A 21916-nucleotide genomic window follows, 5' to 3' on the forward strand; every position below is an offset into this window, starting at 1 on the left:
AGTTTCTACTCTAAATGAAATAAAAATAAAGAAAGTGCTAATATGTAGGGCTGAAACACTATATGTTGGTTGTTGGTGAATTCTTCATTATTATGCAATTACACAGAAATAATATAAATACCTGTAATGCCATAACCAAAATGTCATCTCTATAGTTTATTCCTTTCTTTTATCTTTAGTAACTGCTTCATCCAAGTCAGGGTGATAATCATTATCTGAAGCCTAGCTCAGGAACACTGTGCGTGAGGACAGAATACACACTGGGTGGGATGTTAATCCATCCTAGGGCACTATGCACACACAGACCTGAGCTCAGGATCAAACCGGAGACCCTAGAGGACACCAACAGAAGAACATCAGAGAATAAATCTAGGGGAAAAAAGATAACGATTGTTCAGATCGTTTACATCTTTGGAACTGCTTAGGTTCATCTGAGGACTGCGGGTGAATATCAGTGGGTGACTACATCATGATAATCATCTGCTATCCTCAGGGCTTCAGTAAATCAGTATGATGGACCCTTGGGGAAACCTTTAATATCTTCTGCTGAGACTGTATCTCTGTGTAGTGTACTCTCTCCAGTGAAAGAAAATATTTAAAGTACTTATCAGTGTAAACAGAACATCTGAGGTCTGCGGGTGTCATCTGTGGATTCAGTGGCAGTTAACAGTCATTTGAAATGATGATGCCTGTACTCAGGTTTATGCAGTTATGCTGTCAATCTGATCATATAGTTGTTCTAATTTTCTTTGGAGTTAATGCTCATAAAAATTGAAGTATGACTGCCACAGTGATTTTGGGAATGAAACTAAGAGAAACTTCCAGACACTGATTTGAAGGCCATGTGATAAATAGATGTAATACACTATCATAAATGGTGTGAACACATAGTTACTTCACTGGCATTAGAAACAACTAGACCTATAGAGTTTCACAGTGGAAACCTTAAGTCTATCATTTATATATATCATATTTATATATCATTTTATCAAAAGAGCTAGTTGCAGTTGATATTACTTATGGATATGGAATCTCTTGGATAGAAAAACATAGGAGCATGGAAAATAATAAACTTTTACAAATTATATTATAATTAACTTCATTTACTTCAAGCCACTGAACTATTGTACGTGCCTTACTATTTCATGGGCTTTCTAAGTGGCATTTGTGTAGCCCTGTGTGTTTCTGTAGTTCAATTTTGCCCAGTGATGTTCTATTTCCCTCTAGTGGATATTGTGCCTCATGTCACGGCTTGACAAAAACTGAAATTATTACTGTGCCAGTCCATTAATGGGGAGACTTGCGGTGCTCTTCACTAATATTCTCACCCTTGGTAAATATGAGCAAAGAAGGCTGTGAAAATGTGTCTTTACTGTTTAAACTTTTGATCTTTTGTTTTAAAAAAAATCACAAAAATACTCTGCTCTCATTGATATAAAAAAAATTGCAAACAAAAAATGTTTATCAAAACAAAATCTTTGTTAAATATAGGTGTGTAACAATTATTGGCCCCCATTTAATCAATCAGTCAATACTTTGTGCTACCTCCCTTTGCCAAGATAACAGCTCTGAGTCTTCTCCTATAATACCTGATGAGTTTGGAGAACACATGGCAAGGGATCTGAGACCATTCCTCCATACAGAATCTCTCCAAATCCTTCAAATTTCGAGGTCCACACTGATGGATTCTCCTCTTCAGTTCACCCCACAGGTTTTCTATGGGTTTCAAGTCAGGAGACTGGGATGGCCATGACAGGACCTTGATTTTGTGGTCAGTAACCCATTTTTGTTTTGATTTTGATGTATGTTTTGGATCATTGTTGGAAGATCCAACCACGGCCCATTTGAAGCTTTCTGGCAGAGGCAGTCAGGTTTTCATTTAATATCTGTTGATATTTGATATCTGAGTCCATGATGCCATTGTAGGTCTAAAATATTAAGGGTTAATTACTTAGCCCACTGCTCTCCTATAACCAAGGATGAAAATAGGTGCAGCCGAAGGTTGAATGCGTGTTTTAATTTATGGTTTAAATATCTGACTCCATTTAATTAATTATCTCACTCCAAAAGATAATCTTCTAGTTAGTGCTGGAAGTATAATATCTCAGTGTTCTGATCATGTTTAGTCTAAAACAGTTTCATGCTAAGCTTTCATTATAAAGAGACGTTCCTACGTCAAAGGCTTTTATATAGCCTATAATAAACACTTGTTTTTGTTAGCTCAGAGGTTTATATCAACGTGAAAGTCTAGGCCTTTCCTATTTACTTGTCAGAGGTTGATTCTAATGTGTCTAACATACAACAATTTTAACTTAGGAAACTATTCCTAACAACCGTAGAAATACAGATCATGCATTTTTAATGCAACATAGTCTATTAGAGAAGCACCACTGGATATTAAAGATAGCAATAACACATGAATTTATTATGCAAAATCACAAAAGAAGACATACTTAGAATATAGATAAATGTAACTTACAAGAATGATGATCTTAGTTGTGGACATAGGATGTGTGAAGTTAAAGCATTAATGGCAAAAGGCAGCCTCTGATGTTATAAGCCACTCTCTATATTAGAAGCCCCCCAAGTATATCCTCTTATACCCCTGAGCCTCTTTAAAATGTATAGTGACCAAGATACCAAATGGGAATGATTGTTTTATGGCAGGATGTGTTTTATGGCAAGATGGAACCCCCAGCTGATTAGCTCACCCTAAGGAACTGTATGTTAATTAAGTTCCTGAGAATGGGTCGGGGGGATCAAAAGGAAAGATGTTCCCCATGCAAACCAGGGATTCCAGCATGTGTGTGTGTGTGTGTGTGTGTGTGTGTGTGTGTGTGTGAAGAAAGAGCGCATATTGCAACATATATTGTAAATGTTGTTTCCTAAATCGATATGATACTTATGATTTCACCACATTTTTCACCATGAAGTATGGATAAAAATTATACCAAACATGCCCTGAGGAATACTGTAATTAAACACAGTTCAGAGGACCAGTTTTGGTTTACCTGCTATCTCTGAAACACATTCCTGCTCATTTCAACCTTAATCAAATAACTGCCAAAATGTATAAATCTTCTACACCATGTATTCTAATAAAATGTCCAGGTCTTCTTGCAGAAAAACAGCCCCAAAACATTAAAGAGCTACCACCATATTTAACTGTGGGTATGAGGTACTTTTCCATTTGGCTACCTCTCTGTGTGCGCCAAAACCACCTCTGGTGTTTATTATCAAAAAGCTCTATTTTGGTTTCGTCTGACCATAGAACCCGATCCCATTTGAAGTTCCAGTAGTGTCTGGCAAACTGAAGATGCTTGAGTTTGTTTTTGGATGAGAGTAGAGGCTTTTTTTCTTGAAACCCTTCCAAACAACTTGTGGTGATGTAGGTGACTTCGGATTATAGTTTTGGAGATTTTCTGACCCCAAGACACAACTAACTTCTGCAATTCTCCAGCTGTGAACCTTGGAGATTTTTTTTGGCCACTCAAACCATTCTCTTCACAGTGTATTGAGACAATATAGACACACATCCTCTTCACAGCTATATTCCTTGATCTAACCCATTGTTATGAATGACTAAGGAAATTAGGCCTATGTGTTACCTCATATTTATACTCCTGTGAAACAGGAAGTTATGGTTGAGCAATTTCCTGTTCCTAGTCACCCAGGTGTACTAAAAATGTAAAATATCAATGGAAATATACTTAAAATATATTTTTCTCATATGAATAATTGTGTATTCATATAAATATATAATATAATAATATAATATAATTGCCAATAATTGTTGCACAACATTATCATTAAATGTGTGTGCTGTTGGAGTGAATGATATGATAGAACAGTCAGCCTCCAGTCAAAATGTGACACCTCTACCAGCTCTCACCTTCTGTGAATCAATTGGTGATTCACAGAAGGTGAAAAATTGGTGTGTGTTTCATTTTGGGGAAGATTTTTTTTTCGGATGTGTGTATTTTATGCATTCTGTTAGGTAGTGCAGTTCTGTCTCAGCTGTGTTTTGGTTGCAATGTAGGCACAACCTTAATTCCAGTGAGAGCCATGTTTTCCTGTGTCTGCCTGTTTCTATTGCTAGAGCGTGTCCACTGAGTCTGTACCTTGTCAAGGTGCATCTCAGTTTTTTATGTGTACAGATAGTCTGCTATGGTGTACTGTCTTTTCAGGGCCAAATAGCATTATATTTTACTCTGTTGTTGTGCTTGGGTTTCCCAGTAGGTGATGTAGTTTTGTTTAATTTATATTGTAATTTGGTTTAATCTGATGTGTTTGACTTTGTTGTTCTGGTCTGAAGTATCACTGTGGTGGGGGTTAGTAGATGTTGGTGATCCTTCAGGGCTGATGCTTCAGACCAGATGAGAGAGGTGGCTGTTTGCTTTGATCAGCTCTTGGTATTTGCAGGGCTTTATAATGATATAATTGGAGGTCACTGAGTTTTAGGTGTTTCCAGAATATGATTGCCCGTTTCTGTATTTTTATAATTTGCGGATATTTGCGTAATTCTGCCCTGCATGCATTGTTTGCTGTGTGCCGATGTAGGATATTTTTACAGAATTCTGCATGCAGGGTTAAAACTGGATGTTTTCCCATTTGGCGAATTCTTCATTTGTTATTGTACCCCACACGTCACTGCCATAGAGGACAACTGGCTCAATTACTGATTCTAATATTGTCCGCCAAATTCTAACAGGAATCTCAAAAGGACATTGTCTTTTGATGACATAAAATGCCCTGTGGGTTTTATCTCTCAGTTCATTCACTGCAGAGTTGTAGTTGCCTGTGGAACTGATTTTTAGTCCTAGATAGTTATAGTGTGATGAATGAGTTATGTGGTTATTTCCTAATGTGAATGTGTGTTGTGATCCCTGGGATCTGGATCTTTTCTGAAAGGTCATGATTTTAGTCTTTTTGAGGTTTACTGCCAGGGCCCAGGTTAGGTCCTGCTCCAGCAGGTCCAGGTTCTGCTGAAGGCCCTGTTCAGTGAGAGATAGCATGACCAGGTGATCTGCATAGAGCAGGCATGTGATTTCTGAGTCGCACAGAGTGAGACCGGGGGCTGCTGTTTGCTCCAGACTGGTCGCTGGTTTGTTTATGTAAATGTTGAATAACGTTGGGCTTAGGCAGCAGCCCTGTCTCACTCTACGCTCCTGGGGAAGATATTTTGTTTGCTTGTTGTTAATTTTTATTTCGCATTTACTTTCAGTGTACATTGATTTAATAATCAATAACCTAATAAGGTCATAGGTTTACCCCCTATACCACATTCAATAATTTATAAAATAATCCTTGGTGCCAGACAGAATCAAACACTTTTTTAAAGTCGAAAAAACAGGCATAAGCTTTCCTTTTGTTTTGAACAACATATTTTGAAATAGAGGTGTAGATGTGCAAGCTGTAGATGTGGTCAAATGTGCGATAATTTGGTAAGAATCCAATTTACTTATACTCAGGACACTGTGTGTTGTAAAGAATTCCAAAAGTTTAGAATTTATTATACTACAAAATAACTTTCCAAGCTTGCTGCTCACACAAATTCCCTTGTAGTTATTTGGGTAAAATTTGTCCCCATTTTTAAAGATTGGTGTTATTGGTTTGTATTGATTGATTTCTAAGTTACTGTCAAGTGCTTTTGGGTGTATTGTGCTTTTTTGGTTCTAAATGTGTGCTTGTATTGTTTTAGTATTTCATAGTAATGGAGGTGAATCTTTGTGTTATTTGGATCTCTGTGTTTTTGATTAGACAAAATTCTATCCTCCTATCTTATCCTATCCTATCATCTTATCCTCCTATCACCATCAGTGAACGTCAGGTCAGCAGAACACTGAGGAAACAGAAGATCAGGAAGATCCATATTTGGTCCCCCTTTTGCTGTTATAATAACCTCCACTCTTATGTAAACACTGTGGGGATTTGCCCACTCAGCCACAAGAGCATTAGTGATTTCAGGCACTGATGTTGGGCGAGGAGGGCGCAGTCTGCGTTCCAACTAATCCCAGAGGTGTTCATTGAGGTTGAAGTCAGGGCTCTGTGCCAACCACTCAAGTTCTTCTACACTTGTCAAACCATTTCTTTACAGACCTCACTTTGTACACAGGGGCACTGCCATGCTGGAACAGGTTTGGGCACAATTGTGTGCTTCCATGTTTGTGGCAACAGTTTGGAGAAAACCCACATATGGGTGTGAAAATCAGGTGCCCGCATACTTTTTACCATATAGTGTGCCTTGTTAGTGGTGGTCATATTGTGGTTCCATTAATTGATAGATGAGTTTTAATGGATTATTTAACTGTATTGCTCTGTGGATGTTTACATTTATTAATGGACTTGCTTGTCTGATGTTTTCTGGTAAAATTTTGATTTGCATACCATTTAATGATGACTTCTCTGACTAGGGAAATGCAGACTGTCCAATTTATGCTCTGATCAGGTCAAGCCAAGCACAGCCACTTCCACCTTGACTGTTTAATCCCTTCATTTTCTCCACTTGATATTTACTCTTCTCCAATGTAGAAATTAGTCTAAAAAAGATTTGTGCTAAATCATGTTTTTGTTATATTTTTTCATGTCCACTACAACAGACTGAAGCAACATAAAATTTCAAGAAACGTTTGGGAGGAATCCTCATATATATTATCCATACTTGTGAACTAGAGTTTAAACATATACAGTATGTGATCTACTCTTAAAAGTTTTTAAAGGAACATACATACTGTAACAATGAATAATGTAATAAGAATGTAGAAAAAAGGTTTTTGGGATCTTGGCCCTCTCTGCATCCTGCCTGTACTCAGACCAACTGTTAACTATAGCCAAGTCGAAAGCATCACACATCCAGCATGTGTGATCATTCTGACTCCAAGCTGTATTGTATAGTTCTTCATTTACCAGAAGTTCAAGAAAATAACATAACATAAATTAGTATATAACAGGTAAAAATGGTGGTTACTCTTCCTGCCTAGTTGGTTGGTGAGCCATGTCTGTCTAATGTGATGCCTAAAGCTCTCTCAGATTAAGTTAGGGGTAATGTCTTCATTGTGATTGGTTCATCAGGGACCAATTAGTGACCAGGCATCATTCATATTATAAAAGTATACTATTTTACTGGTTTAAACCAAAAACCATGTGATGTCCATTCCAATGGACGCAGGGTCTGAAGGGGTTAAACACTGTTATTGGCCGAAATTAAACTGGTCTGGTAAATATATATGACTTTTGTTCATCCTGAACGTTTATGTATTTGAGTGAAAACTGATCTAAAATATAATATAATATATGATCAAAGAAACACAACTTTTTCTGCACCTTATTAAAAAGCACCAAGTACCAAATTGTTTAATATTTAGTTAAAGTCAGAATTTATAACACCATTTTCACTAGATTCTGTGCTAGCCGGTATTTGCATTGTGCTAACTATGTCCATTGTAACGCTTTCTACACTTTGCCTGATTCAAACATCATTCGTTCTCCTTTATAGCTTTTTAAAATATATTTTATCAAAAGAAATGCTAAAAAGAAAAAAAAGGGAAAAAACATACATATACGCCATACATATTTGTTTTATTTTTTATAGGACTTATTGATTTACAATTATTCTCACAAGTCTTATATGTGTGAAATCGTGCAGGCATTACTGAGACAGCTAACCCGCACAGTGGTATATTGAAGGCCCCCATCTAGCAGACTGCTTTCTCTGGACAGCAAACACGGACATGGCGGATTACGATACCTACGATGACCGGGCTTACGGTAGCTTTGGTGGCGGAAGAGGGTAAGAAAATATTTGTCCGAAGGAGGGGAATTTTATGCTGTCGGTTGTACGTTCAGCGGGGACGAAGCGGTTTGGGGTCGCGGTCGGCGGGTGCAGTGAGTGGAAGTGAGGGCAGGCCCGGGCGCTGCGCGGTGTGCGGAGCTGCTGCACTCTCCCTGCATGATGAATGGGAAGTCGCTCAGTGCGGAAACGCAAGCGCGGGGATTGACGCTTCATCCAGATGTGCGTGAGGGATCACTAGATCGCCTTGTACGATGCGTTTTTCTTTGTGGTGAGCTATGCGTGCAAAAGCGTGAAATATTCTACCTGATTCCGCTTTAAGGCTTTTGCCAACGAGGCAGTTGGCGCCAGGTTTCCGCGGTGAAGAAGAAAAAACAACCCACATGGACTGCGAGCTGTGATGCACATAGCAAGCGATGTTAACGATTTAGCGTCCATCTGCGATTTATCATCCCATTTAGAAATGGTTTATGGATTTGTTGGCACTACAGTTGTGGTTGAACTGATCTGAAACGTGATCGCGACATGGAGGCTAATTGTAGCCGGTTAGCTCAGAGCCTGACTGCATGGTGGGTGTAGACCTCGGGCCGCGCGCGCGACTCGCCTGCTGCATGAACAACAACAGACTTTCTGTGCATCAGCGTTTCAGTCATCATCTCATCTCCTACAGAAGTCTCGAAAACGCAGCTTTTATGCATTTTTATTGTCGAATAATCAAGGTTGCGGGATTATTGTATTTGTTTGCTTTAATTTACTGTCTCTGCCGAATTTCATTTAATATAAAGTCCTGGTTTATTATAATTAAAAAGGGATGAATTTATTTAAGTAAGGGCTACATGATGGACCAGATGATCTGTTGCTCTGCTTGTGGTGATATTTCCCTTCCCTTCTTGATAAACAGGTAAAGATCACCTCACATTGTTTTGCAAAAGATGAGATTCTATCTCATCCGAAACTAAAAGTTGGTTTGTTCAGTGCAGCTTTCTTTCTGCAATCCCAGTCCTGTGCTAATAATTAACAATCCATATATATTGCACCACCATGTGATATTTATGACTGATCAGACAAGTTATAGTCATTTAAATGATTTTGTGCTAATTTAATGTGTACCTCCCTGAGTAAGTATAAATATCACATGCATTAAGAGGTTTGGTAAAATGTGAGAAAGACCTGCGAACAGGAGATTTTACATGTGACTACAGAATAGTGTTTATTTAATTAAAGGATTTTCTTTCTTGAACAGTCTTCAGTTTGTTAATGAAGGAGCACCATACATTAACACATTTGACCAAAAGAGGTTTTGTCATGGGGACCCCTGTATTTACTTGCAGCCACTTGTAAAAGAACCAGCACTGCCTCATCACATCACCAAGAGCTTTAGGATCTTCACCTTATAACCTTTTGTATAAATGTTCAGCATTTGTGAATGTAGTGATATCGACAAAACATAGAAAGTGTAGTGTTACATGGTAGGATAGAACCTAATAGGCTTTTCATTCGAAACATTTTTTTGCAATGTTACATAATTACTAGATGCTTTATTACAGTTTTGTTTTCTTCACTGATGTTCATGGCATGCATGTAGATATTTGCACCGTATTTATTAACGTATTCACTTGTATCTTTTTAGATGGAGTGAAGCATTAAAGCTAGGAGTTTTCCCACTTAAACTTGATGGATCAGTCTGTTTGTTTACTTTTAGGTTATTTAAATTACATGGTGGACTGTCTCCTAGATTAGAAGCACAAAGACAAAGAGAGGGATTTTCAAGTGAATCTGCTACTGATTTCACTTGTTTTGTAAGTTGCATGGAAACTTATTGCTTACAGTACATTATTCACAGCTGTGGAGTTATGATTCAACCCATGGTAAACTGTGGGGGGGAAAAAAATTCTTTAAGTGATCTTATGAATAATGGTCATGTGTAATCCAAATGTACCAAGTAGTCACGTGGACCCCCTCCCCACCACCACCCCCCAGTACATTTATAAAAATAATATGAAACACTCAATCTCCATTTGTTCCTCAAAACAATTTGATTCAAGGACAGTGCAGATTCTGCAACTTTTGCATAAAACAGCGAGCCATTACTAGACAGTCAAATTCCACCATCAGACTTTAAACCAATAATAAACTCATACATTGCAAAAAAGTGGTAAATGGAATGGGACCAGTGCCTTCATAACAAACTACAGGAAATCAACCCTGTTATAAATGAAAGACAACTCCTTAATTTCCCTTTTGGATCAAGACATGATCAGACCATGTACACAAGACACTCAACCATGCTTTCCTACTGAACAGTGAAGAACCTCCAACATGTGATTCCTGTAAAACAAGAATGACTGACTGTGAAACATACAATAATGGACTGTCCTGGTCTTAACAAGACTAGACAACACTTTTACTCAGAAAATAGGTATTTAGAAGTCTTCCAAAATGTCTCACCAGGAAAAATCCTTGGGTTTTTACTGAATATTAAAATGAAGGACCTCATATAGCTGCTGTTGTTGACACTGCTGAAATGTTGTAAGATTTAATTGTTGTAAGAATTACTTGATTGCCCTGCTTTACCTACCTTGATCTTGCCATCAAAATGGACACTGATGCTGGCATGACATTAAAAGAACAATAAATAAATCAATAAAATATATCTTTGGGAAGACACACTGTGCTCTTTGCAGGACAGTTTGCTAGACAAATATGCCTCTAAATCAATAATCCAAATATAGACAAGGTATCATTCCCATTATTCATTAGGAAAATGTGTCTACGACTCATCACCCTGGTGATGGAAGCATTTAAAAAGTTTTCTATGTAAAAATCATTCAAACAATTGCAATCTCAATTGAAAAAAAATCATCGTTCTTATTTCTCTTAAGAATCATGCAGCACTAGCTTCAATAAAACCAGAAGAATGCTGATTGGTGTATAATTTCATGCCAGTTTAGCTTCTCCAGCTTTCAAAATTGGGCTCATTTTGGCCTGTTTGCACTCTTTCAGAAACATCCTACTCATAAAAGCAATATTAAACTTCTTTTTAGTTAGTCTAATGTAATACAAATTAATTTGTGGCTTTAATATTCAAAGTTTGACATGATGAGGAAAAGGCAAACCCCTCAAACGTCAGCAGACATGGCCTGCTTTCCTACTGTGTTGGGGTCGGGTACTTTGCTTTCCCTGTAGATACATTTCCTTTGACACCAGTGGAATGTTTCTGGCATGTTGGACACCTCCTGCATGTGTCGTCTTTGCCAACACAGGCTTGCAGTGACTCAATTTCTATTTGAATTTCTTTGATTTTTCCTTCATAAAGCTTCTGTCCAGCTTAGTTCTTTTGCAGATAAATTTCAGCAGGTGAAACATGTATTCACATTTGTTTTGCCTAGTATAGTGCATTATAATAACCATTCATAGACACAGGGTTGTGAGCTGTATAGTGCTGGGTAGTGATGTCTTCCATTCGTGTGCTGACTGCTCGCTTTATAATAAACGAGATTTTGTAAAACTGTTATTGTAGAGCCCTCAGAGGAAATGCAAATCAATTTCTTTCTGTGCCACTTCAACAAAGGAAAATTAGTTCCAATGAAATAATTTTTCATTTTCTAGTAGCTGCAAGCATTTTTGCAAAACATTCATTGAAGCAACATGTTAGAAGAATATCTGTGTTAGGATTGGCACTTGTTTTAAACTAGTTATTGTCAGGGTTGCTGAAAATAATTATGTAATAATTTCAATAGTTTAAATTTTTTTTTGTCAGACAAATAGGACTGGGCAACATGGCCAGAGATGATTTTTGGGTGACAACTCTGGATGTCCTGGTGTACACATTTTTAATGCAGAACAAAAGTGTGCCTTTTCTCAATCTTGCAGTCTTCTAGTTTTCATGAGCATTTCCTAATTGATGAAAGACATTGGTTTTAAAGTGCCCGTGAAATGGTTTCTTGCGTGTGATTTGAGTTTTTATAGTAATGTGTTTCCTTGTGAAACATGATGTCAGAGTGAAGTGCTTGACTGACTTGCACAACAGCCAGTAGCATTTAATTACATTTAATTACACCACACTCCCACCGAATGTATATTATTGAGATATACAATAGATTATTGAGAGACTTTTACTTATTCTTACTGTGGGAGAAGCCTTGGCGGAGTATAAAGATGAGAATAGCATACTCAGTCAGTCTGAGGTAGCAAAATATTTCACCATTGAAAAGCCCTGAGTTGGTAAAACACACTGGAGAATTGCCTGTCTCATAACTGCAACACCTCATACAAATTCCACCCTCTTCAAAACCAATAACTACTTTTTTCCTCCTCTCAAACTGAAGAGAGTTGGAAAAGTGAATAGTGTGGGACAACACACAGCCATAAGTGCACTGATAAACCATGTTTGCTGCTAACAAGAAACTTCAGTAGAGAAGAACCGCCTCTGGAGGCAGGACATGTACTGTTTTAGAGAGAAATTAATAACCCGATCATGGTTTTGCCTAGATATGAATCAATATATTTTTGTTTTCCTGGACCTGGAGTTTCTCCCCTCTGGATATGCTATAGTATTGGTGTCCATATCATTAACAGACAGGAACAAGAAGCTTTCAGGATTTTCCCCATTTTTATTTCAGGGGCACTTTAATCGTAATGTCAGACATGGTAATCCAGCCCCAGTATGTGTTGGGTAGCTCTGTGAATTCATGTTAAGACATTATTAATTACACACAGTCCTTGTTGGAGTCGGATCACTTTTATTGTTGCGAGTTGTTCCAGAATTGAAAATACTAAAAAGATCTGAGTGACTAAAACAACTAGTGCTGTGTAAAGTGATTTACCATGTGATTTTCTAGTGAAGAGTGGGGCATATAAAGCAGCACTGCCAAAAGTTATAGTAACTACTGTTTGTGGGCAAAAACACTGCTCCAGAAGGTTATGAAAGGTAAATACTGAACTGCTTTCAGAAAATGGAACAGCATCTATAAATGACCAACGTGATTTAACATCACAGCCTGATAATATGATGTGACTGCTGGTATATAAACTGTTTGAATATCTGAGCTGGGTCTGCAGCTGGTTCTGAAACTCTTCTCAGATACACTAGCTGTTTGATTCAAGAGCTGTCACTTCTCAAGATGTACATGTAGTCATACGTGTTGTTGGTGTTGAAACTTGGTTTACAGGGATGATGTACGTCGTGAACTTCTCAGCCGAACACTATGCAGAGCTAACAAGATAAGCAGCACAAGCAGTGTTTTTGCAATATGTTTTCAAATCGCTACTTTAGATGTTGTATTTAGTCCTATAATAATAAGTGAGGTTCAAAATATTTCATTTAAATTATTTAAAATAGCAACATCTAATATTTTAACTGCTTGCTACATGAAGCTTTAGAAAACTGTTAAATACTCGTCGTACTCCTCAGTATTGATGAAGCAGTATGCCTAGTACCCTAAAGCAGTGGTTCCCAAACTTTTCCAGGGCAAGGCCCCCCAAATGGCATTAAAATTTGACCAAGGCCCCCCTTTTGCAAGATGTCTTTAAAACACATTAAAAATACAGACTTGTGAAAATATCCCCCCTTTTTTTATTAATAATTACCTCTTTCATCTTTACATTACATTAGGAATTGAGTGTGTGTGTGTGTGGTTGTCTGAGAGTGAGAATTTATTTTTCACACCAGATTGTTGCGGCCCCCACTTCGAAAACCACTGCCCTAAAGTGCTTTAGCGTTTTTTCTAAAGTAGCTACATGTTTATGAATGCAGTATTTCATCGTAAAGCCCAGTTCACACTGAGACTGTTTAACATGCTGAAAAAAAAACGCGTTTTTTTTATTATTATTTTTGTGTTCATGTTGTGCTGAATGAAAGTGCAAATTCACTCTGTCAGTAGATGGCGCTATTTGACGAGCAGAAATAACCCGGTACACATGCTGGGACTCTGCACATCTTCCCATTTCTGACAGCCGCCCATCACTGAGAAGATGGAAACAAAAAAGTGGCTGAAATTGAAATCATATTCCATCATACAACTCCTACTATTTCTGCTATGTTTTTCTATAATAGAAATGGTATGAGTAGCCTATATGCTTGTGTGTGATTCAGAATTCAGCCAGTATTTGCAGCCATTTAAACAAAGAAGGTCTCTATATATGCATGCACACCTACTGTATATGCCAGGTGTCAAATAAATAGAATAAACTACCAATCAGCAGATTATCGTTTAGCAGAGGTGTGAAATATTTGCAGGAAAGGGACCAAAGAAACAGAAATGATGCTGTTTAGTGTATAATACAACACTGAAAGAATGAAATGGCTCGCTTGTTCACATAACTCTCACACGTGTGTGTGTACGTTAGTAGCAGTCTGGGTAATTCTGAAGGTGTGGCAAACATGCTTCCTATGAGACATGTGATGCTAGTCAACTGCATCTTTTTCAAACTGCTGCTCATGCTGCATCATGTGACTGCAATACTCTGAGGAACGCACCATCAGCCCTGTTCTGCATGCATGAGCTTTCAGAAACCAGTGCTTGGCTAGTGTCACTCTTATTGACCGGGGAGAGACAGAAATGGCATCCCTCCCACCCTGAGAGCCAAGGATCTCCTGACGTAGGGCAAACGCTTTTCTCTTCCACCATTCAGAAGCCATTGGTATGGTTTTTAACACAGAAAATCACAAAAGACAAGCTTACTTACAAATAAAACTGATTCCTAATAGTATTAAGATTATAACATTACACTTTATGTAATGGCGGGGGGAAATCCCACAATATTTATTTTAAAAGAAATTCTGCAACTACTTTTTATTACTGGTTAAACATGGTTTAAAAAAAAAAAAAAAAAAAAGTCACATTTTTAGTCATGGGCAGTGCAAGGACTAATGTCCCCTGTAATAATGAGACACAGTGATTAAGACATCATGCAACAATGTAAACATTTAGTCTTTTGCACTGAGAAGCTGAATGTAGTCTGACGGGTCAGATGCACTCTGCTTATTTATTTGATTCACTTAACCTGACGTGGAATCGGTGACACTAAAGCTGTGTACACTGCCTAAACACTAAATTCGGTGGTTCGCTGTGTCACTTCCACAAAATGGAGCACTGAAAAAGCTGAATTTTACCAGTACATGGTGCAGTTCACTTTAAGAATAGGAAAATCTTACAATAAATTCTGCTGTAAACAATTGTGCCCAAAACAGCTATTTAGGCAGTATGTGATGTGTATGTATCAAAAAGACTGGTATATAAGAGGGCAGATTTTTGAGTTTGAAGAAAATTTGATCTGAAACAAACTAGGTTTAAAATGTGATTTGGGCAGATTGAGATGTAGGGGCAATGTGGCAGAAAAATGCAGTGTTTGACCTGCTGGCAAAGAAGTGCTTGGATACTGAGAATTGCCCCAGAAATGGTTTCTATGGTTAATTCATTAGTTTATTTGGGTCAGTAAGGAACATTAATATGTCCACTAATATGGTTAGATTTTTACACTTTTATTTATTTTTTTCATTGTTATTCTGTTAGACCCCGAGGTGCAGGCGGCCCAGGCGGACCCCGCAAGCAGAAAGAGCTCCCGACAGAGCCTCCATACACAGCATACGTAGGCAACTTGCCCTTCAACACAGTACAAGGAGACATAGATGCCATCTTCAAAGACCTCAGTGTGAGGAGTGTGCGACTAGTCCGAGACAAAGAGACCGACAAGTTTAAAGGTGAGTCACAATTAAAAGCTTAATAATAAAACCTCAGTATCTGCCTGCTATTAATACATTTTGTTCTGACCTTCCTTTTAGGTTTCTGTTATGTCGAGTTTGATGACTTGGAATCTCTGAAAGAGGCTTTGACGTATGATGGAGCTGTGAGTAGCTTGTATTACTGTTTAAAAAAATAATTTAAACAAAAGTATTAATACAGACTGTGCTGACATGCTGGTGCTCTCTTTTACAGCTGCTTGGAGATCGATCACTGAGGGTGGACATTGCTGAGGGCCGGAAACAAGAGCGAGGCAGTGGGTTTGGCTTCCGAAAAGACGACAGAGGTACTGGTCTCTGAGTCCACTCGTCATAAAACTCTTCATATTTTCATAAGACATTTGATGTTTGTATTTTTATTTTTTTTGCAATAACTCTTTCAAATACTTTTTAACTCTTCACTTACTGTCTTTCAATCACCATTGCCTACTCAAATCCAAGTCTTAGTAAGAACTAAGTGAATAACAATTCAGTTGGCAAGAAATGTACAACACAGCAAATTAAATCATATGCCTTTGAAAATTCTATTAGAATAACTAAAGCTCAGTGCAGTTACATTTTAATGATTTAATAAGAGTATTGCACCCTGCAATATGACATGTCCCTGTATGAGACATATCTAAACTAAACTGAAGTAAACCATGTCTTGACTTTCACAAAAATGAAACAAAGTGGGGGTCAGATGATGCTCGCAGAGCAAAGAAAGGCCATTTTCATTAACATGAGAGCATATATGAGGCTTGCATAGTGCTGCGTGACATTTGTCTTTCATTCATTCATCATCAGTAGCTGCTTTATCCTGGTCAGGATCACGGTGGTTCAAATGACTATTTTGTTTATATTTTGAGAAATAGAACCAGAGCAGGTAGGATGTGAATTGGTGAGAATTCCTTCAGTAATGCTCATAAACAGAGCTCCTAAGTTTGTATTTTTCTTTTTAGTAATTCAACCAAATGGGCTGTTATGCTGAATATCTATTCAAATAGTGTGCTAAAGATTTGATTATTGAATATCATAATTAATTGTATTATGATTAGATTAATCAAATCTAATTAGATTAGTCACAATTAAAAGCTTAATAATAAAACCTCAGTATCTGCCTGCCATTACTTTTATAAATTCAGAATATAACTTTGATTAATGTATTCGTATTTTTGATTAGTCACGCTTAAAAGGGACTTATTTTGTGTAATTTTAAGGTTTTAATTGTAATTGTAGGTTTTTTGAACAATAATACACTTTCAAATATTTTTAGAGGAATATTTACCTAATAGTCACTGAGTATTTTGTTCTAATATTCAACTAAAGCACTACAAAACCATCAAAATAATGGTTTTATGAGTAAGACAACGTACACGATAGGGAATGGTCAGAACAGTTAAAAATACTGATGATCTTCTCTGTATCTCCTGTGGTGTTCTTTTTATATCCCTCACTTCCTGAGGTATTTGCGGGATTTGATTTGTAGGCTGTCCAAAGTGAGGTACTTTATTCCAGGATAATTTAACTAGAATTTTACAACTAAGTCAAATAACTTGGATTTTAGTAGGTGACTGTTCACTTCCTGCTCATTCTTCATTCACTACAGTGTCTTTCTTTTCCCTTATTTTCTTCTAATAGCAAATAATCCTACATCCTAGGCTTCCCTGATCTCTCCTCTTAGCCTCACTTCCATGTGAACTGCTTTCCCAAGGCTGCCTTTCTGTGAAAATGGTTCCGCCTTTCCTAGCAGTGTGACTAACCAGGGCATGGCAGGAGATCACTTTAGCAGAACCAGTGTGTGTGGGTGGCTCTCTTCAGCCACACACATTTTCTTTAGATTGCAGTGTGTTTTAAACGTAGCCCCATGTGCATTTCAGGCCGCGGTGCCTCACGGGGGCCCAGAGGAGGTGGACGAGACTCCAGAGACGACTACGACCACTCAGGAGGAGGTGCGATGAGTGGGAACAAAGGCATATGGGCAAAAAAAAAAAGCCTGTTGTACAGGTCTAGATGATCTAGCTGGTAGCTTTAGTATACCCTCAGTCATAGAAATGAAGAGATGCTGTAATATTCCCTTGTCTTTTCCATAGATTTTTTTTTTTTTAATCTTCATGATGTCATAGGGACTCCATCTCATTGCCATCAGTCGTATTACGGTCTCACTGCTGGTGTGGAAAGAGATCCCTTTTAGGAGTTGTCTATAAATACTGATCTGACATAAGAGCTTTATTGTAAATATTTTGAAGCAAATATTGAAGATCAGTATTTTGGTACAACTTGTATTTTAGAGGTGTTGGTACATGCATTAAAATCTGCTTTTTCTTTCCAGCCTCAGGGTTTAGAGATGATGACTTCATGGGTGGGAGGAGTCGTGGAGTTGGTCGTCCTGGCGACAGACGGGGTGGCGGTGGTGGAATGGGCCGCTACAGAGATGGACCTCCACGTGGAGGCTCAACAGACTTCAGAGAACCCTCTGATGGTGTCATAGCTTTATTAATGCTTAATTTGTATGCGTATTATTTCTATTAGAGATGTGAATGCTTGTGCAGGTCTTGTATGTTTTAATGAGTGATTATATTCTTGGCTTATTTTTAGATTTGAGGCTGGTTGACAACAGCAATAATAATAATATTTCCAGAGAAAATCATCTCCGAGTAAATGGGTGACAAATTAAAGGAAAAATCTGAGACTCTGGCATGCTATGGAAGGAAGCTTCTCCAAATCAGTGAAAATTTATTCTGTCTGATCTTTTATTCTTTGAAACATTTCTATCCTGATGGGAGTAGTCTCTTCCAAAATGCCCCACCCCATCCACCTAGCATGAGGGCTATATGAAATGATGTAAACCAAATCTCATAGCCACCAGATCTCAACCTGGTTGAACATCTGTAGAAGATTTTGTAGCTATGGCTTGGACAGCAGTCTTGAACACCATAATAAAAAATAAACAGTTGAGGGAAGAATGGTGTTCATCCCTCCTGTACAATTCTTGAGACTTGTAGAATCTGTGGCACGGTGCATTGAAGCTGAAGGCAGCTTGTCGTGGCCCAACACCCTACTGAGATACCGTATTCATTTATTTTTCTTTAAATTGTCACCTGATTGAACATTAGTTTAATGTGCTTGGTATTTACTTTTTAAACGTTTGTAGTGCCTCTGAAACAGCACTGTAGTGCCCCCTGTTGGTGGTCGGTAGTTAGGTTTTTGTTTCTGTAGCCTGTTATCTCAGCTGAGTCAGTAGCTCAAAGTCATTGTTTTAATCCCAGTGTCAGGCCTGAACAACCTATCTACATCTTCTATTAGCACACAGTTCAGCATTGTTTGTGGCAAGCTCACAGTGATGTATTTTGCGACACTTCCACTTTGCAATACAAATTTGCAGCACCTGATAGCTGAGGGCAGCAATGTGTTTTAGAAAGTGTAATATATAGCAATGTTGATTCTTTTTAGAGTGTGCTGTAATGCTTTCTGCTTTCCTCAAGGCTGTATTTTTCTCTCTTCTTCAGAGGAAAGAGCACAGAGACCAAGGCTACAGTTGAAGCCGCGCACAGTCTCCGAACCCCTGAACCAAGTGGCCAACCCAAATTCGGCCATCTTTGGGGGTGCCAAACCCAGGGAGGAGGTAATATCCAAAGACAAACACTAAAGAGACTGCAGCCTCCCTCAGTATGCTGAGATGGATGGATGGAGGGAGGGATGGAGTGGGAGGGGGGCCAGGGGAGAGGAGAGTGCAGGACCAGGACAAGAAGACAAAATGAAAAAGAGAAAAGAAAAAAGTGTCATCATGCCAACAGGAATATGATAAGACTCTGTCATCATTCCTAATAGTTAGAGATGAATCCCTCCTTCAGAATCCAATTTGATTTTAATATATTTATTCAGAAGGAAAAATATGATTTAAAAAAACCATACACTTTCATGACACAGTTGCACACACACACAAGCATACACAAATGAGCAGCTCGTGAATGCATGTCAAACAGATAAATTGTTTTTACATCCATCCCTGCTTCCCTGTATATAGTGCCTGCTCTGTACTGTAGTTTGTCAGGGGAAAGCTCATTCACATTCTTTGTGGTGCAAAAAGGGTTTGATAGCTGCTCTCTCATATGGAATCCAAACTGTTTTTAAAAAATTAAGTCATGCTACTCAACTCCCCTGTCACAGTTTTGTGCAGTTGTAACAATGCAGTTTGGATGTGGATTTAATTTGATACGGCCTCTTTACCTGCAGGAGGTTATAGGTACATGTAACTTGTGCTTTTCAATAAATTTTTATTTTGTGCCAGTGATGCAGGTTATACTGTCAGTGGATATTTCTCCTGCCTTCCCTCCCTTTTGGTTTGTTCCCTTTTCTTAAATGTTAAACCTGGAAACATTGTAGATTTGATGTTTTCAGAGGAGGCACAAGCAGTTTTATGTCCTGCATGGTCAGTGCACCAGCTCTCACTTGTTTGTGGTGATCCCTCCTGTAAAATAAACCTAGATCTATATATTTGGATGCACATTGGGTTACTAGGATGGTGCTCTCCTAGCCCTCCTAGATGCTCTCCTAGCCCTGGTTGTGTTTAATGGAAAATTGGCTTGGTAAAGCTGTGTAGTAGAATTGTACAAGCAGTGTTCAGTTTTGGGGTGAATGTAAAATAGAACATTTCATGAACAGAAATAATGAAGTTTCTTTTATTAGCTTACTGCAATCTCCTGTTCACATGGGACTGATTTTGTTATTTGGTCACTTTGTTCATCAAAATATTAGGTGTTACCTTTCAGCCTTTGTGAAACAGGCCCTTGTGAAATCATTGTTCTTATTTTTTGTTTTCTTGTTTAAGAATTGATATAGCTGTGTGGCTGCATTATTCCGGAAGGCTAGACTGGATCTACGGGCTTTGGCCAGCAAAAAATCTTTCAAGGTGCCAAGCTTCTCCACTTGGCTAAAGAGAAGATGATTGAAAACAGGCACGGCATGGGTTAACACCCACCCGTGACTATCTGCTATAAATGAACTTCCTACACACCTAAGCGAGCCTCTGAGGACAGTGGCTTCAGTTTCATTCTGTTGCCTTTGGGTAAGGACCTTACAGTATCTGCTTTTGTCTCCTTTTCCCAAGGCATTATCATGTTAAAACAATTTGAAATGTAAGAAAACAAATAATTGCTACCCAGTTGTGTGTTCTGTATTGCTTCCTAACTTGCTGCTCAGTTATTGAAATATTTTAGTTTCCACTGTCTTAACCATTAAACGGCTTAAATGTTAGGAGAATCTGAATAGTCATTTGTTTCGTACACAATTCAACATTTTGGAAGATTTTTTTTTGACCATGTCTGTATAATCCAGGTGAGAAATGCTTTCTGCGATAAAGACAAAGCCACACTATGAGTAGAAGAGTGAAATGAAAGCATGATAGATATGAACATGGATATCAGCTACAGTATCAGTCAGTCTCTTAACTTCCACAGCATGTACTTCATCCAAAAAAATAAGAGGGTTAGCTGTGGATCTCTAACACAGTCAGTAATACTGCCTTCACATAGGAAACTTATTAAACAAGCATCACACACATTTCCGGTCAAGGTGACATCAGGCACTCGTCTTGTCTACTATTAGATCAAGTATAGATTTCTCTTTGGGTATCCATGTGTCAACCATTTTATTTTACATTTTACTGAACATGAAAGACGTAGAGCATTTTCTTACTGTACTATAAAAAGAATTGGCTGTTTTTATTCTTTTTGTTTTTCTTTTCATTTTCCTACACTGTTTATGGCAATAAAATGTATCATCTTACAAGTGTTTCAGATGAATATCATGACTCACATTTACAGCACATGAGAGGTTCATGTTGGACAATGCATAAATAACCACACCTATGGATTGGGACATTGGTGGTTTCTCACCTAATTCATGACCCCAGCTTCATACTATCTTTTAACTTCATTTATCTTTTAGCATTTGGTTGCACAGGTAAAATATGCTGGATGGTTTATATGTAGGTTCAGTGTCAATATTTTTGTGTTTTTGCAAAATCCCCATTTCTAACAGAACAATTAATACTTCTTTCACAAGGTCTAGTCAAAGCATCTACCCCAGCAGTAGAATTTAACTGAACTGTCATCCTTCGAGTTTTGTGAGGCATTATATTTCCCTTATATCAGAGATTCTCAGATCTGATTGGTCAAAAGGTGTTAATTAATTTTCTCTGCAGCTCTGACAGTACTTCAGGCTGTAAGGCAAATTACAGGTTTATATTAATGTGCTTGTTTTAATAGGTCAATAATAATCTGGTTTTATATTTATATATATATATATATATATATATATATATATATATATATATATATATATATATATATATATATATATATATATATATATATATATAAATATATATATATAAATATAAATAA

General features: G+C 37.8%; 1 protein-coding gene across 2 annotated transcripts; it reads left to right on the forward strand.

Annotated features, from left to right (window-relative positions):
- Positions 1 to 7661: 7661 nt before the first annotated feature.
- On the forward strand, positions 7662 to 21299 carry eif4h (eukaryotic translation initiation factor 4h). Of its 2 annotated transcripts, XM_053647330.1 has the most exons (8): positions 7662 to 7789; positions 15304 to 15491; positions 15573 to 15637; positions 15727 to 15817; positions 17390 to 17461; positions 17842 to 17991; positions 19019 to 19134; positions 20341 to 21299. In XM_053647330.1, exons 1-8 carry the CDS (start codon positions 7731 to 7733, stop codon positions 20344 to 20346), a joined length of 747 nt encoding a protein of 248 aa, XP_053503305.1. In that variant the 5' UTR covers positions 7662 to 7730; the 3' UTR covers positions 20347 to 21299. The 2 variants fall into 2 exon arrangements, with proteins under 2 accessions (XP_053503305.1, XP_053503306.1); XM_053647331.1 differs by lacking the exon at positions 17390 to 17461.
- Positions 21300 to 21916: the final 617 nt, after the last annotated feature.

The sequence above is a fragment of the Ictalurus furcatus genome, chromosome 17 (genome assembly GCF_023375685.1).
Source record: "Ictalurus furcatus strain D&B chromosome 17, Billie_1.0, whole genome shotgun sequence".
Classification (NCBI taxonomy): domain Eukaryota; kingdom Metazoa; phylum Chordata; class Actinopteri; order Siluriformes; family Ictaluridae; genus Ictalurus; species Ictalurus furcatus.